This window comes from Salvelinus namaycush, chromosome 16 (genome assembly GCF_016432855.1).
Source record: "Salvelinus namaycush isolate Seneca chromosome 16, SaNama_1.0, whole genome shotgun sequence".
In the NCBI taxonomy this organism is placed as follows: Eukaryota; Metazoa; Chordata; class Actinopteri; order Salmoniformes; family Salmonidae; genus Salvelinus; species Salvelinus namaycush.
In genome coordinates, this window is record NC_052322.1 from 12,029,971 (window position 1) to 12,048,949 (window position 18,979).

Below are 18,979 nucleotides of genomic sequence, written 5' to 3' on the forward strand. Positions count from 1 at the left end.
CTCAGACTGAGGCGACGGGTCACCTTCCAACCGGACAACAACCCTAAGCACACAGCCCAGACAACACAGGAGTGGCTTTGAGACAAGTCTCTGAATGTCCTTGAGTGAACCAGCCAGACCCCGGAATTGAAACCCATCGAACATCTCTGGAGAGACCTGAAAATAGCTGTGCAGCAACGCTCCCCATCCAGCCTGACAGAGCTTGAGAGGATCTGCAGAGAAGAATGGGAGAAACTCCATAAAAATACAGGTGTGCCAAGCTTATAGCATCATACCCAAGAACACTCAAGGCTGTAATCGCTGCCAAAGGTGCTTCAACAAAGTACTGAGTAAAGGGTCTGAATACCTACAGTACTTCTTATTGGTGTCCTTTAGTGATGGAGTGCCATATGATGACCTGGTCTCCACAATCACCCGACCTCAACCCAATTGAGATGGTTTGGGATGAGTTGGACCGCAAAGTGAAGGAAAAGCAGCCAACAATTGCTCAGCATATGTGGGAACTCCTTCAAGACTGTTGGAAAAGCATTCCAGGTGAAGCTAGTTGAGAGAATGCCAAGAGTGTGCAAAACTGTCATCAAGGGAAAGGGTGTGACTGCTTAAAAAAAAATATATATACTTTGTTTTTATTGTAGGAACACAAAGAAAGTACAAATAAAGTGAAATAAAATAACAACAAAAAAGATCTGGCAGTTACAGTGCATGTCATACCTTCATCATATTAGTTACATTGACATCTTTGAATTAAACCTTTTTCAAGTACGAAACCCATTTTTCCCAGTATTCCTGACCTCTCTCCTCTTTGTGTTCTTAAAGCAAAGGTCATAAGCTCCATGTGGTGTATTTCTTTAGCAATGTCTATCCATTGTGTCACTGTGGGAGAGTCTTTTTGTAGCCATTTCCTAGTGACAGCCTTTGTACTGGCTGCCAGTAGGACCTTCAAGAGGTACTTTTCTCTATTGTGTACGTTATCAGGTATTTCACCCAACTACAAAGAAATGAATGTTTGTTCTATGTCAAATCCCATAATTTTTCCAATGTTAGATCTTATTTCTCCCCAGTAAGTTTCAATTGCGGGGCAAGTCCAAAAGATATGAGAGTGATAGGGTGGCTGCTTTGAAGAATCTAAAATATATTTAATTTGTTCAACACTTTTTTTTTGGTTACTACATGATTCCATATGTGTTATTTCATAGTTTTGATGTCTTCACTATTATTCTGCAATGTAGAATATAGTCAAAATAAATAAACCCTGGAATGAATAGGTGTGTCCGAACTTTTGACTGGTACTGTATGTAAATGTAATATTTAATATTTTTTTAATTTTATACATTTGCTAAAATGTCTTATCCTGTTTTTGCTTTGTCATTCAAATCTAATCACATTTTATTTGTCACATGCACCGAATACAACCAGTGTAGAGACCAGGTCATTATATGTTGAAATGCTGACTTACAAGCCCTGTGGGGGTATTGGGTGTAGATTGATGAGAACCCCCCCAATTTAATACATTTTAGAATAATGCTGTAACTTAACAACATTTGGAAAAAGTCAAAGGGTCTGAATACTTTCTGAATGCACTGTAATTAATATTATTATTATAATCCTTATTTTAGAAATCCTTGGCCCTTCTCTGAAGGCTTAGAAGGCCCATTGTTCCCCGCTGTGTTTGGGTTAGTAATAATTTGTAGAGTGGCTCTATTTTCCCCCAGCATGCATTTTGTTCACTATTCTGAATTTCTAAAGATTCCATATGTTGTTCTGAAATATGAGTACAGAAATACTGGACATTTTGAACTCTTATGAGGGTAGTGATTTGATAAAATTATAATCATGGTCTTGAATTGGACATTTTTCTGTGCTCGGACCCCTTGTCCCCCTCCCGGTCTCGGTCATGACTCAGTCTCACCCCCCTCCGGTCTTGGTCTTGACTCAAACTCAATTTGCTCTGGTCTTGGTCTTGAATCGGTCTCGTTTTAGGTGGTCTCGAACACAACACTGCTTATTACACATTTATGAAACACCGACTAGACAGCTAGTATTGTATAAGTCTTTGGCTAAAATGCTGCTAGCGGTACGGTACGTGATACCTCAATGCCACACGGAACAAACTGAGCATACACTTTCCAAAAATACAACATGAAAACAAGCAGACATAAATGCCCATAAAAACGAAAATATAACAAAATCTTGATTCTGCGATACAGGCGTTTGGAATATCACGCAAAAACATACATTCATATGAATTCGATATATTGCCCGGCCCTAACTGGTGCTGCTGTGCTGACACACATAGATCTGGTGGCCCGCCGTGCCACTGCATCGCTAGTTAATTCAGCACTCATTCTTCTAAACACTGTAAAACCCCCCCACCCTGCATTAACCTGCTCCAGCGGTACACACACTCACACACTCCGCAGAATAGCATCAGACACACCACAGAATAGTGTCAAACACTCACACACACACACTCCGCAGAATAGCATCACACACACCACAGAAAAGCCCTGTGCACGCACGCACGCGCACACACACACACTATCAGAATAGCATCTCACAAATGCACAGTTTGTCCAGTGAGCCAGTTGGCCCAGTCAGTTAGGAGACTGTTCTCCCATCAGCACATTCCTTTAGGTGGTGTCCCAAATTGCACCCTATTCCCTATATAGTGCACTACTTTTGACCGGAGCCCTATGTGCCCTAGTCAAAAGTGGTGCACTATTTCAGGAATAGGGTGCCATTTGGTGCACATTCCTGTAGTCTCAATAAACTGCGAACTGCTTTTGGCAGGGGAGACAGGGTGGGGTAACGCTCATATCCTGCCCTTAGACCTCTCACACACGCACGCACGCGCACACACACACACACACACACACACACACACACACACACACAAACATTTCTCAAAACATGCAACAGTTTTCTCAAAAGCATTATTTCTTCCTCTAATACACAAACTGTAGCAAGTGTTGCTCACAAACTGTTGGTGTGTGCAGACTTGACCAGGTCACGGCCCACTCTGTCTGCCCAGCTCCAACTCCAGGTCTGGGTGTCTGCTGTTGTCTATGGTGGTGCTGTGTGGCGGTGCCAGTCTGTGCCTGTTGTTGTGTCCCACCCCATCACCAGTACAGGCACCCCTCTGTCTCTGTGTTAATGACCCAACATCAGTCACAGTTCAGAACTCTCTCTCACACAATGGAGCTCCAGTCCACTACTCCTCACTAACATCAATCTACCACTTACTGTGGCAGAGCGTGGGGCCAACTCCGTCTCTGTGTGTTTCTGTGTGAAAGACGGAAAGAGTGTGTTTGTCTGTAATGTAGGCCTTTGCGTACGTTTGTGTGTGTGTGTCCCTGTTTGTGTGTGTCTTGTAGTTGCTGTTTCCGTGCCAGATTTTCAGGCAGCGGTAACAGTGTGTGTATCCAGGCATGAACACATTGCTGAATACTGGGAGCCCCTACAGCACTCTGACACAGAATGAAAAAGCACTCCGAACTCTCTCTCTCTCTCTTTCGCTCTCTCTCCTCTCACTTTGTTGGTTTCTCTACCTTTTACTCTGTTACTCTCCTTCTCTCTATCACTCTTTCTATTTTTCCCACTAGGTCTCTCTTTTTGTTACTCTTGCTCACTCCTGCAGTCACTCTCACTTTCTCTGTCTCAACACACTGAGTCACTCTGTTGTGTTGAATTGAACTCTTGTGGCCCCTGCCCCTTTTCTCTGATGGACGTTGCAAATAATACTGTCCCCAAAAACCACCCACAACGGTAGTTCTCATGTTCAGCCCTATGTCAACAGTTGTTCACCTCAGTAATATCAAGCGCAGAGAGAGATGCCGGTGCATTCAAGATAAAACACACACCACCCCAGGCCCAGCAGCTTATCAAACGCCTCCATCGGTCTCTCTCTCTCGCTCCCTCGCGTTATTTGTTCCTTCTCACTTCCCCAACCAGTTTCTCTCATTGCACGTTTATCTTCCTCTAGTCTGGGCTGCAGCACACACCACCCCTGTCCCTCCACATGTCAATAAGGCTTTGAGGGGCCACTTGTTCTCACAAGTCAGTGGGAGTTGTAGTAGGAGGTGGTGTAGGGGTATAAAGCCGTCCCAGACAGGTTCGGCTGGCGCCTAGTCGAACTCGGCTAAGCAAACCGAACGAGCGTGCTCGCTCGCATACTCCTTTAAAAAGACGTTCGCTTGAAAAGGGGAAGAGCGGAAATAGTGCTCGTAATACTCAACTACGGCCAAACAAGGAAGTGCCGACGACACCCAAGCAAGGAAGAGGCGCGCTGTAGAAATAATATGGTGTACAGAGAGACACTTGACTGGTGAGAAAATGGAAGTTATGGGAATTGCCCGGGATCTACTAAATTCACTTTACCTAGCAACACATAAAAGGCGAGACAAGGAGAAGATAGTCAGTGCGACCACTCAACAGAGAAGGAACAACTTAGGGGGTGGTATGCCATGCTGGTCCAACAAATGCGCCCAATTGATGAGGAGCAACATTTTTCACTTCCGGATGAATTGGCCTTTACATGCTAGTCTTTATATGATGCAAGGGTTGGAATTGTAGAGGTGCAGGTACTTCTGTACCTCCTCGACTAAGCGAAGCTGCAAGTTGTTGTCGTTCGCCATTTTGAATCCAAACTGAGTTTCGGGCTGAATCGAGAAGAAGAAGAGCCTCGATTTACCCTGACATTTGACGAATCACAAACGAAGGGGCGTAGACTTTGGTTCCCGAAGTTGGACTTTGCTCAAGAAAAAATTACGTGTGCACAAACAGCCCGAAAATACCCTTGCCAAAGACCAAAACCGTGCATAATTCATGCACAAGCTGTGTTCAACTGTTTCGGATGGAAGCATGCGGATGCCTTAAAGGGTAACTCTCAACCCCAATTTCAGCCTTTGCCCGTTATTACGATGGATGTAGCTATGAGTATAAACGTGTAATCCTCATAGCCTATATGTTTTCTTTCTTCGTAAAAGCACGGTAAGCAGAAACCTTGAATTTGGTCATATGCGGAAATGTGCCTTACTGCTTTTAAAAACAAATGTTGTGATACGTCAGTCGTCTAGTCAAGGAAGCGTCATGCAAAATATTTTGGCACACCCCACTTATCAAGACCATTGCCAAATAAGGCACGCCGTCACTTGCTTTTATAGTTAGCTTTGAGGTGATACCACCCAGCACATCTAGAAGGGAGTGTATTTCATGCCGAACCCCTCCCTTGAGATGACTGAGAGGCTCTATATCACCATTTCAATGGTAGAGTTGAACCATTAGGGGCAAAAAGAACTAGATTTTCCTACTAAAATATCAAAATACATCACTTTTGCAACAAACTGTCAAAATGAAGACCAGAATTGACATGTTTCACTATAACTAAGCCTAAAACATCTGAGTTTCTATTAAAAAAAAATGTTTTTTTAAAATCATCACAGTTACTCTTTTAAGGGAGGTTTAGGAGGAATGGGATGCGGAGATACAGACCCCCAGGTCTCCGCTCTACTCCACTTAGACTGACTCTTATCTCTCCCTGTGACGCTATCGCTGGTCACAGATAAGGGGATGTGTGTGTGTGTGTGTGTGTGTGTGTGTGTGTGTGTGTGTGTGTGTGTGTGTGTGTGTGTGTGTGTGTGTGTGTGTGTGTGTGCCTGCCTGCCTGCCTGCCTGCCTGCGTGCGTGCGTGCGTGTGTTTTGGGGGAACCTAGGGAGTGTTTGGACTTTGCTCTTTGCAGTTGTGGGAGGGCTGGGCCAAACGCTCTCCCCCTTCCCCGCTAACCCCACACCCCCCTAGAGAATGAAGAAGAGGGGAAAAGAGGAGAGGGGGGTGTGGGGGGAGTTGGGTTCCATGTGAAACTACCTCCCATTGCTTCCTCTTTGCTTTTTTTGCCATGGCTACAATCCCAAATGGTACCCGAGGGCCCATAAGTAGTGCCCTATATATAGTAGGGAATAGGGTGCTATTTGAGATGCAAGCCATGTCCATGTTTACTATTCTGTGGCTCAATTTGCTTACTTTGGTATTGTTCTCTGGTGGGAGGCTATAACCGTAGCTGTAATCATTTTTGTTCGTTCCTTGGCCTGCCCTGGGGTTTGTGTGCTCTTGACATATTTGTCCACTAAGGAGGGGAAACGATAATCTTACCTGATCCTTTTTACTCAATATTATTATTCATTATTCACTGTGTGTTTATTCCTCGTGTCACTATTTCTATATTTGTTCTTTTTTTTACTGTGCATTGTTGGATAAGGACCCTGAAGTAAGCATTTCACTGTTAGTCTACACCTGTTGTTTTACCACGCATGTGACAAATGAACATTAGTTTCTGTTTGCAGTGAGCCACAGGACATATGAAGCTGTACCCAAAGCTGACAGAATCTCCCCTGGAAGGTTTTTTGAAGTGTGTTAGGATGCCTGAGAGTGGTTGAGCGGTTATGGCTGCTGCCCTCGGCACCAATGCAATCCCCTGGCTGCATGGGATCGAATCCCAGTCCCAACACACTTCTCTGTCCTCTATCGGTCTCCCTCCTTATTTCATGTTTCACCCTGTTAATAAAACTGGAAAGATACAGGGGGTGGGGTGATGACCGGCCTGTGCATGTCTATAATCAGAGACTTTAGAGTTAGTGTTCTCTCAATCTTGATGCCCTATATCTTAATTGATTGTAATAGTGTTTTTATCAATCAATCAAGGCCTAATACTCAAACCCCAGACTGTGTGTGTGTGTGTGTGTGTGTGTGTGTGTGTGTGTGTGTGTGTGTGTGTGTGTGTGTGTGTGTGTGTGTGTGTGTGTGTGTGTGTGTGTGTGTGTGGATTTATTGATTGTTGGTAGTGTGTGGTGACTAACGTGGCTGTGTCCTGTTCTCTTCTCTGCTAGGTGACATCACACAGAAGGGCTATGAGAAGAAACGAGCCAAGCTGCTGGCCCCTTTCCTCCCTCAGATCACCAGTAAGTACTGGCCTTTCTCTTCTCTCCTCTTCTCTTTTCACCTTCCTCAGTAAGACACATCTCCCCCTCTTATCTTTTTCTTTCTGTCCCTTTTGTCGTTGTCCTTTTATATATTCTTCATACTACATCTCCTCTCTCGTCTTTTCAGTCCCTTCTCCTCCTCCTCATCCCGCTCTACTATTGTCTTCCTCCTCATTGCTCTCTTCTTCTCTGACCTCTCTTGATATTTGTCATCCACGCGCAGATGACATAGCAGCAGAGAGAACAAGACATGACTATCTGTTTTCAGCCTAACCCCAGACTCAAACAAATGCCTTTTCAATCCAACTGACAGCAATGACCAAACTCATCAACTGAGTCAGTTTTGTACCAACAAGTCATTTTTATGGGGAAAGAATGCACAGATAAACCAAAACTGTTCCACAAATAGTGGGTTACTGAACTGACTTCCCCATGATTGTTTTTCCACTATATCTGTTTTTGACCTTCCTCTGTCTGTGTGTTCCTATGGCGATGGGAGAGTTTATGGTTCTCTGCTGCACTCTAGTGGTGGATGACGGAACAGCTGCATTGCTGCTCAAACGAAGTACAATGCTTAGTGAGATCCTTCGAACGACCCTACCCTAAACCCTTACTCTAAACATAAGCCGGTACCTAACCTTAACCGTTTTAAATTTCAAACGAGGACATGGTTAATATAAATCTAGCTGTTTTTTCTATACATTGGCAGGACAGAACAGCAGCGTCTCATAAACCCAAGGGCGGGGGGTATGTGTCTCTTTGTTAACAGCTAGTGGGAAATCTCTAATATTAAGTAAGTCTCGAAGTTCTGCTCGCCTGAGTTACAATGCCTCATGATAAACTGTAGACCATACTATTTACAAGAGATCTATATTTTTCATACCTGTCTACTTGCACTAAGACCGCACTCAACGAGCTGTGTAGGGCCATAGGTAAACAAGAAAATGCTCACCCAGAAGCGAAGCTCTTAGTGGCCAGTGATTTAATGCAGGAAAAAATGAAATCCATCTTACCTAATTTCTACCAGCATGTCACCTGTGCAACTACGGAAAAAAACGATATCACCTTTACTGCACACACAGAGATGCATACAAAGCTCTCCCTCGCCCTCCATTTCGCAAATCTGACATTAACTCTATCCTCCTGATTCCTGTTTACAAGCAAAAACTCAAACAGGAAGTACCAGTGACACTCAATTCGGAAGTGGTCCGATGAAGCGGATGCTAAGCTACAGGACTGTTTTGCTAGCACAGACTGGAATATGTTCCGGGATTCATTCGATGGCATTGAGGAGTATACCACCTCAGTCACCGGCTTCATAATTAAGTGCATCGACAACGTCGTCCCCACAGTGAGCATCCGTGCAGTTAGGTTGGAGTCATTAAATCTCGTTTTTCAACCACTCCACAAATTTCTTGTTAACAAACTATAGTTTTTCCAAGTCGGTTAGGACATCTACTTTGTGCATGACACAAGTCATTTTTCCAACAATTGTTTACAGACGGATTATTTCACTTATCACAATTCCTGTGGGTCAGAAGTTTACATACACTAAGTTGACTGTGCCTTTAAACAGCTTGGAAAATTCCAGAAAATTATGTCATGTCTTTAGAAGCTTCTGATAGGCTAATTGACATAATTTGAGTCAATTGGAGGTGTACCTGTGGATGTATTTTAAGGCCTGCCTTCAAACTCAGTGCCTCTTTGCTTAACATCATGGGAAAATCCAAATAAATCAGCCAAAACCTCAGAAAAACAATTGTAGACCTTCACAAGTCTGGTTCATCCTTGGGAGCAATTTACAAACACCTGAAGGTACCATGTTCATCTGTACAAACAATAGTACGCAAGTATAAACACCATGGGACCACGCAGCCGTCATACCGCTCAGGAAGGAGACACGTTCTGTCGACTAGAGATGAACGTACTTTGGTGTGAAAAGTGCAAATCAATCCCAGAACAACAACAAAGGACCTTGTGAAGATGCTGGAGGAAACGGGTACAAAAGTATCTATATCCACAGTAAAACGAGTCCTATATCAACATAACCTGAAAGGCCGCTCAGCAAGGAAGAAGCCACTGCTCCAAAACCGCCATAAAAAAGACAGACTATGGTTTGCAACTGCACATGGGGACAAAGATCATACTTTTTGGAGAAATATCCTCTGGTCTGATGAAACAAAAATAGAACTGTTTGGCCAAAATGACCATCGTTATGTTTGGAGGAAAAAGGGGGAGGCTTGCAAGCTGAAGAACACCATCCCAACCGTGAAGCACGGGGGTGGCAGCATCCTGTTGTGTAGGTGCTTTGCTGCAGGAGGGACTGGTGCACTTCACAAAATAGATAGCATCATGAGACAGGAAAATGATGTGGCTATATTGAAGCAACATCTCAAGACATCAGTCAGAAAGTTAAAGCTTGGTCGCAAATGGGTCTTCCAAATGGACAATGACCCCAAGCATACTTCCAAAGTTGTGGCAAAATGGCTTAAGGACAACAAAGTCGAGGTATGACGGTTTTGGAGCAGTGGCTTCTTCCTTGCTGAGCGGCCTTTCAGGTTATGTCGATATAGTACTCGTTTAACTGTGGATATAGATACTTTTGTACCTGTTTCCTCCAGCATCTTCACAAGGTCCTTTGCTGTTGTTCTGGGATTGATCGCACCAAAGTATGTTCATCTCTAGGAGACAGAACGTGTCTCCTTCCTGAGCGGTAGGACGGCTGCGTGGTCCCATGGTGTTTATACGTGCGTACTATTGTTTGTTTCACCCTTGGTGAACATAACTCAGAGAAAATACATATCACATGTGGCGTTCCACAATGTTCGGTTTTGGGTCCGGTACTGTTCAGTTTATATATGTTACCCCTTGGCAGCGTTATCATAAAACACAGCATTGATTTTCACTGCTACGCAGACGATACACAATATCTGTGTCACCAGAGGATTTTAGCTCCACGGATAAATGATTCAACTGTGTTAGTGATTTAAATACTTGGACGGCTCACAGCTTCCTCCAGCTAAATCAAGACAATGCCGACGTACTTATTGTTGGAGTCAAAGCACAGAGAGAGAATCTAGCCGCACATTTTAATTCACGGGCAATAGAGATAAAACACCAGGTAAAAAAGCTAGGTGTTATTTTAGATTCTGAACTTTGAACTTTGAATCGCACATTAGGAATGTAACCAAAAATGTTTTTTAACACCGAGGAACATTGCCAAGCTGAGGCAGTTTCTCTCTCCGGCTGATACAGATAGACTAATCCATGCTTTTATTACAAGCAGGCTTGAATACTGTAATGCTCTCCTCCTGTCTGTTCTACCCAAGAAAGCCATTGTTCAACTGTAAAGCATACAGAATGCTGCAGCGTGGGTACTGACCAGGACCACACGGAGAGCACACATTACACCGGTTTTAAGGTCTCTGTACTGGCTGCCTGTGAGTTTTTTTTTTTTTGAATTTCATTTTTATATTGTTTTTAAAAAAATCAATCCACGACTGTGCACCTCAATGCATGTCAGACATGCTTTTAAGTTAAGCACCCAGTTGGTCCCTCAGGTCCTCTGGCACTAGCCTTTTAACTATCCCAAAGCCTAGGACCAAGAGGCATGGAGAGGCAGCCTTTAGTTATTATGCCCCCAGCCTCTGGAATAGCCTGCCTGAGGGGGCTGAAACTGGACATTTTTAAAGGGAGATCTTAAAACTTTTTTATTTTCTTTAGGGTGGTTTTTAGTAGTTCAGTTTGTCATTCTTTAGTTTTTAATCTTATGTTTATTGTATAGTAAATGTTTCAGCTTTTATTTGCTTTTTTTTTTTTTTTTAAAGCACATTGAGTTCCATTCCATGTCTGAAATGTGCTGTATAAATAAAGCTTGATTTGATGACCAAAAGTATGTGGACACCTGCTGCTATAACAGCCTCCACTCTTCTGGGAAGGCTTTCCATTAGATGTTGGAACATTACTGTGGGGACTTGCTTCCACAAGAGCATTATTGAGGGTTGGGCACTGATGTTGGGCGATTAGGCCTGGCTCGCAGTCGGCGTTCCAATTAATCCCGAAGGTGTTCGATGGGGTTAAGGTCAGGGCTCTGTGCAAGCCAGTCAAGTTCTTCCACACCGATCTCGACAAACTATTTCTTTATGAACCTCGCTTTGTGCACGGGGCCATTGTCCTGCTGAAACAGGAAGGGGCCTTACCCAAACTGTTGCCACATAGTTGGAAGCACAGAATCGTCTAGAATGTCATTGTATGCTGTCGTGTTAAGATTTCTCTTCACTTGAACTAAGGGGCCTAGCCCAAACCATGAAAAACAGCCCTAGACCATTATTCTTCCACCAAACTTTACAGTTGGCACTATGCATTGGGGCAAATAGCGTTCTCCTGGCATCCGCCAAACCCAGATTAGTCCGTCAGACTGCCAGATGGTGAAGCGTGATTCATCACTTTAGAGAAACTGAGTCCAATGGCGGCGAGCTTTACACCACTCCAGACAACGCTTGATATTGGGCATGGTGATCTTAAGCTTGTGTGCCACTGCTCGGCCATGGAAACCCATTTCATGAAGCTCCCGATGATCAGTTCTTGTGCTGACGTTGCTTCCAGAGGCAGTTTGGAACTCGGCAGTGAGTGCTGCAACCGAGGACAGAGCATTTTTATGCACTACACACTTCAGAACTTGGCGGTCCTGTTCTGTGAACTTGTGTTGCCTACCACTTTGTGGCTGAGCCGTTGTTGCTCTCCACTTCACAATAACAGAACTTACAGTTGACCGGGACAGCTCTAGCAGGACATAAATTTGACGAACTTGACTTGTTGGAAAGTTGGCATCCTATGACGGTGCCACATTGAAAGTCACTGAGCTCTTCCTTCAGTAAGGCCATTCTACTGCCAATGTTTGTCTATGGAGATTGTATGGCTGTGAGCTTGATTTTATACACCTGTCAGCAATGTGTGTGGCTGAAATAGGTGAATCCACTAATTTGAAGGGGTGTCCAGATACCTTTTTGTATATATAGTGCATTTTGTGAATCGCCCGTAAGTAAAAAAAAAAAAAAAAAAAAAGAAGATTTTTGGCCATATCGCCCAGCCCTAGTATGTGTGTGTGTTAGAGCTAGGTGCTGAGTATCTCCTCGTTCCTCTCTGTCCAGGTGTGGATCTGCCTCTCCCAGACGTCCAGCAGCAGTCGTCCTCCGGCCCTACCAGTGGTGAGCCCAGCCCTGCCAGCTCGGACCGTAGCCCTGCCAGTCCTGAGGCCTCTGGCCCCTCTTCTTCCTCCGGGGGCCGCAGAAACCGCAGCGGGGGGGCAAGGGATGACCGCTACAGATCAGGTACAGACACACATTCATACGTCACAGATTCAGATTCCGAAAACGTTAATGTCCTCAATGAGGCCATTCATTTAGCAGCAAACACAGTACATTCAGAGGAAATGACAGATTTAAAAGCAACAACACAGCAAAGGATATTTACATGGGAAGTAGACTAAGTGAAAGTGGGATGTGTGGGAGCTGCTGCCTTGCTTAGGGATAGTGGTTGGTTCTGATTGTGACAGAGGAGTCTAGTGGACCACAGTTGGTGCGGTGACTGACCTACTTTTTCCATTCCTCATCCCTGTTTTGTTTTGTTCTCATTCTTTCCCACCCTCTCTGTCAGACATCCACACGGAGGCGGTACAGGCAGCGTTGGCCAAACACAAGGAGGAGAAAATGGCACTGCCCATGCCCACCAAGCGCCGCTCTGCCTTCGTCCAGTCACCCGTAGACAACTGCACCCCTCCAGGTCACTACCATAGAGATCAAACTATGTTCTATGTTTGAGGGTTGAGGTCAATTCCATTTCAATTCCACACTGAGATTCCAATTCTCTTCAATGCTTTTCAATGAGGAGATTTTAGAATTGGAATTTGGTTTACTTTCTGAATTGAAATGGAATTGACCCCAACCCTGCCATGTTTGAGTAGTACACTGTAGTGGTCAATAACTAACCCTGCCATGTTTGAGTAGTACACTGTAGTGGTCAATAACTAACCCTGCCATGTTTGAGTAGTACACTGTAGTGGTCAATAACTAACCCTGCCATGTTTGAGTAGTACACTGTAGTGGTCAATAACTAACCCTGGTCCCGGAGAGAGAAAATACAGGGTGCGCGCTGTGCAGGCTTTAGTTCCAGCCCAGCACTAACACACCTGATTCAGCATATTCAAAGTCTAGATGTTCAGTAACTAGACAACCTTTGATGAGTTGATTCAGGTGTGGGTTGGGACAAAATCCTGCATACCCTGTAGCTCATCATCAGGACCAGGGATGGTTGGTTAGGTTATCACTGCTTTTGCCCCAATAAGAGCAGGAGTATTGGGTGTCCACAAACACTGTATATAACCCACCTGGGGTGCTGCCAAGGCAGCCATTTTGTGCTACAAAGCTCACCACGCGTCATCTACTAAATACATCTCGTTCTGTCTCCCTGTCAGACACATCGTCAGCGTCTGAGGACGAAGGTTCTCTGCGTCGCCAGGCGACTCTGAGTGCAGCGCTGGTCCAGAGTCTCCAGAGCCCAGACTACTGGATCAACCGCTCAGTGCAGAGCTCCTCCACCTCCTCCTCTGCCTCCTCCACCCTGTCCCACGGGGAAAATAAGACTCAGACGCAACCGCAGCCGCAGCCCACCTCAGCGCTGGCCGACATACTGGCAAGCACACGCATAGGTAACACACACACACACTCTGTAATCACACACACCCCACACATAGGTAAGACAAACACACCCTGCACACACGTAATCCATATTCCTTACACGCACACGCATTGGTAAAACTGACTCGCACACGCACACACATAACAGCCCTTCGTACCCTCAGAGACACTTTCTAAATGAACATGCATTGTCCGTACCTCCACAGCTTTAGGTAAGTTTACTTTAGAGTATTAAACCTCCTTGTCCCTTCTCCTCCAGAGAACAGTGTCCCCCCAGATGTGACGTCCTACACCCCTGAGAGGGGTTCAAGGGTGGACTCCAGGGTGGACCTGCCCCCCAATGCTATGTCCAGGGGGATGCCCCGAGGACAGAGCCGCACCAGCATGCTGGATACCACCGCTGACGGTATGCACACACACACTGTAGAGCAACAACAACACACTGTAGAACACACTGTAGAGCAACAACCACACACTGCAGAACACACTGTAGAACAACAACCACACACTGTAGAACAACAACCACACACTGCAGAACACACTGTAGAACAACAACCACACACTGTAGAGCAACAACCACACACTGTAGAGCAACAACCACACACTGTAGAACACACTGTAGAACAACAACCACACACTGTAGAACACACTGTAGAACAATAGCCACACACTGTAGAACAACAACCACACACTGTAGAACAATAGCCACACACTGTAGAACCCACTGTAGAGCAACAACCACACACTGTAGAACAACAACCACACACTGTAGAACACACTGTAGAACAACAACCACACACTGTAGAACAACAACCACACACTGTAGAACACACTGTAGAACAACAACCACACACTGCAGAACACACTGTAGAACAACAACCACACACTGTAGAACACACTGTAGAGCAACAACCACACACTGTAGAACACACTGTAGAACAACAACCACACACTGTAGAACACACTGTAGAACAACAACCACACACTGTAGAACAACAACCACACACTGTAGAACAACAACCACACACTGTAGAACACACTGTAGAGCAACAACCACACACTGTAGAACAACAACCACACACTGTAGAACAACAACCACACACTGTAGAACAACAACCACACACTATAGAACACACTGTAGAGCAACAACCACACACTGTAGAACAACAACCACACACTGTAGAACACACTGTAGAGCAACAACCACACACTGTAGAACAACAACCACACACTGTAGAACACACTGTAGAGCAACAACCACACACTGTAGAACAACAACCACACACTGTAGAACACACTGTAGAGCAACAACCACACACTGTAGAACAACAACCATACACTGTAGAGCAACAACCACACACTGTAGAGCAACAACCACACACTGTAGAACACACTGTAGAGCAACAACCACACACTGCAGAACACACACTGTAGAGCAACAACCACACACTGTAGAGCACACTGTAGAACAATAACCACACTCTGTAGAGCAACAACCACACACTGTAGAGCAACAACCACACACTGTAGAGCAACAACCACCCACGGTAGAACAACAACCACACACTGCAGAACACACACTGTAGAACAACAACCACCCACTGCAGAACCCACTGTAGAACAACAACCACCCACTGCAGAACCCACTGTAGAACAACAACCACACACTATAGAACACACTGTAGCACAACAACCACCCACTGTAGAGCACACTGTAGAGCAACAACCACACACTGTAGAACAACAACCACACACTGTAGAGCAACAACCACACACTATAGAACACACTGTAGAGCAACAACCACACACTGTAGAGCAACAACCACACACTGTAGAGCAACAACCACACACTATAGAACACACTGTAGAGCAACAACCACACACTGTAGAGCAACAACCACACACTGTAGAGCAACAACCACACACTGTAGAGCAACAACCACACACTGTAGAACAACAACCACACACTGTAGAGCAACAACCACACACTGTAGAGCAACAACCACACACTGTAGAACAACAACCACACACTGTAGAGCAACAACCACACACTGTAGAACACACTGTAGAACACACTGTAGAGCAACAACCACACACTGTAGAACAACAACCACACACTGTAGAGCAACAACCACACACTGTAGAACACACTGTAGAGCAACAACCACACACTGCAGAACACACTGTAGAACAACAACCACACACTGTAGAGCAACAACCACACACTGTAGAGCAACAACCACACACTGTAGAACACACTGTAGAACAACAGCCACACACTGTAGAGCAACAGCCACACACTGTAGAACAACAACCACACACTGTAGAACAACAACCACACACTATAGAACACACTGTAGCACAACAACCACCCACTGTAGAGCACACTGTAGAGCAACAACCACACACTGTAGAGCAACAACCACACACTGTAGAGCAACAACCACACACTGTAGAGCAACAACCACACACTGTAGAGCAACAACCACACACTGTAGAACAACAACCACACACTGTAGAGCAACAACCACACACTGTAGAGCAACAACCACACACTGTAGAACACACTGTAATACAACAGCCACACACTGTGTAACACACTGTAATACAACAGCCACACACTATAGAACACACTGTAGAGCAACAACCACACACTGTAGAACAACAACCACACACTGTAGAGCAACAGCCACACACTGTAGAGCAACAGCCACACACTGTAGAACAACAACCACACACTGTAGAGCAACAACCACACACTGTAGAGCAACAACCACACACTGTAGAGCAACAACCACACACTGTAGAACAACAACCACACACTGCGATCACTCACTGTTTCTTAATCTGGTGATGGTTTGTCTAACTGACCTTTGTCAGTTAGCACTGTTGTACTGCGTTTGCAGTAGTCATGAATGTGGCTGGCAATTCAGTGTGTTTACCCTACCGTGTTTGAAATGGCTATGGCTGCATCCCAAATGATACCATATTTCCTACATAGTGTACTACTTTTAACCAGAGCCTCCTGGTCAAAGTAGTGCACTACATGTATATAGGGAATAGGGTGCCATTTGGGACAGTACCTATGTGAATCCATTCGGATGATTTGGGTGCTCATGCTCATGTCAACCTCCCTCTTTTTTAATAATCTATTTTTATTCAGACATAATGACACACTGACAAGACATAATAACTTTGAATGAATCTCACTCACTCTCATCCCCATTCTAGGCGTTGTGTTGGGAATGCTGCTAACATACTATATTTTGTTCTTTTTTGGGGTGATCCCTTTTTCGGCTGTACGTGTCGTGTCTTTCATTAAAAAAAGGAAAGCGAAAAGGTAATATGAATCAAAATGGGACGGGGCCGGGGAGGGGCGATGGATGGATCAATTCCAATCAGCTTGCTTTTTCACCTCTTCTGTCGTCTGTTTGTCCTCTCTCCATCTACACAGATAGAAATATCCTTCTGTTTTTGACCCAGAATAAAGTTGCATCTACCTGTTGTGTGTGTCCGTTTGTGAGCATTTGTGTCCGTTTGTGCGTGCTTGCCTATTTAATGTCTGAGTTTATGAGTATGTGTGTTGTTGTGCGTGATTGTGACTATTAGAGAGTGTGTGTTTGTGTCTATGGTCGTGTCTGTGATTGTGATTGTCTGCCTCTACCTTTGTGCTCTCCAGGTGTACCAGTGAACAGCCGTGTTTCCACTAAGATCCAGCAGCTGCTGAACACTCTGAAGCGGCCCAAGAGACAAGCGCTCAGTGAGTTCTTCCTGGATGACTCCGAGGAGATCGTAGAGGGTAAGAACCACAGAGGACCTGCTCCAAGACTTAGGTTCCATAAAATACAATACTTCCATTCTGATACTTCCAGCACCTTCAGAAAGTATTCACACCGCTTGACTTTTCCACATTTGAGTTCGAGTTTATTTTATTTTTACAGGGACAGTGCACAGTAATCAACGTTTCAGTAAAAGTGCCGGTTTTAGCCAGCCGGCTAATTTTCAACCGCAGTCCCTGGGCAGGTTATTAAAAACAATTACACTATAGACAATCATTGAGCAGTGAGCACACGCAGAGCAACATAGAACAAGTAAGACATAGCATACAGACAGAGCAACATAGAACAAGCAAGACATAGCATACAGACAGAGCAACATAGAACAAGCAAGACATAGCATACAGACAGAGCAACATAGAACAAGCAAGACATAGCATACAGACAGAGCAACATAGAACAAAAAGCAGCAAGACAATTTTGTTGTGTTACAACCTGAATTTAAAATGGATTAAGAGATGTTGTGTCAATGTCCTACACACAATACCCCATAATGTCAAAGTGGAATTATGTTTTACAAATTAATAAAAAATGAAAAGCTGAAGTGTCTTGAGTCAATAAGTATTCAACGCCTTTGTTATGGCAAGCCTTAGTAAGTTCAGGAGTTCAGTTGCTTAACAAGTCACATACTAAGTTGCATGGACTCACTCTGTGTGCAATAATAGTGTTTAACAAGATCTTTGAATGACTACCTCATCTCTGTATCCCACACATACAATTATCTGTAAGGTCCCTCAGTCCAGCAGTGAATTTCGAACACAGATTCAACCACAAAGACCAGGGAGATTTTCTAATGCTTCGCAAAGAAGGGCACCTATTGGTAATTAAAAAAAGCAGACATTGAATATCCCTTTGAGCAAGGTGGAGTTATTCATTACCCTTTGGAGGGTGTATCAAGACACCCCGTCACTACAAAGATACAGGCGTCCTTCCTAACTCAGTTGCCGGAGAGAAAGGAAACCGCTCAGGGATTTCACCATGAGGCCAATGGTGACTTTAAAACAGTTACAGAGTTTAATGGCTGTGATTGGAGAAAACTGAGGATGGATCAACAAAATTGTAGTAACTCCACAATACTAACTTAATTGACAAGAAGGAACCGTGTACACTAAGGCACTAAAGTAATACTGTAAAAAAATTGTCAAAGCAATTCACTTTTTTTCCTAAATACAAAGTGTTATGTTTGGGGCAAATACTACACATTACTGAGTACCACTCTCTATATTTTCAAGCAAATGGTGGCTGCATCATGTAATGGGTATGCTTGTAATTGTTTAGGACTGGGGAGTTTTTCAAGATACAAATGGAATGGAGCTAAGCATAGGCAAAATCCTGAGCACAGGGAAACCTGGATCCGTCTGCTTTCCACCAGACAGTGGGAGATTAACTCACCTTTCAGCAGGACAATAACCTAAAACACAAGTTCAAATCTACACTGGAGTTGCTTAACAAGAAGACAGTGAATGTTCCTGA

The 18,979-nt window shown here is 44.4% G+C and overlaps 1 protein-coding gene across 1 annotated transcript in view; it reads left to right on the forward strand.

The window, feature by feature from the left end:
- LOC120060992 (disco-interacting protein 2 homolog B-A) overlaps positions 1 to 18,979 on the forward strand; it is a 66,355-nt gene that overhangs the window by 25,607 nt on the left and 21,769 nt on the right. The window contains exons 2-8 of the mRNA XM_039010454.1: positions 6,883 to 6,954; positions 12,126 to 12,305; positions 12,631 to 12,756; positions 13,448 to 13,681; positions 13,930 to 14,076; positions 16,999 to 17,010; positions 17,350 to 17,469. Coding sequence (XP_038866382.1) covers positions 6,883 to 6,954; positions 12,126 to 12,305; positions 12,631 to 12,756; positions 13,448 to 13,681; positions 13,930 to 14,076; positions 16,999 to 17,010; positions 17,350 to 17,469 — 891 coding nt within the window. The remainder of the gene's footprint in view (positions 1 to 6,882; positions 6,955 to 12,125; positions 12,306 to 12,630; positions 12,757 to 13,447; positions 13,682 to 13,929; positions 14,077 to 16,998; positions 17,011 to 17,349; positions 17,470 to 18,979) is intronic.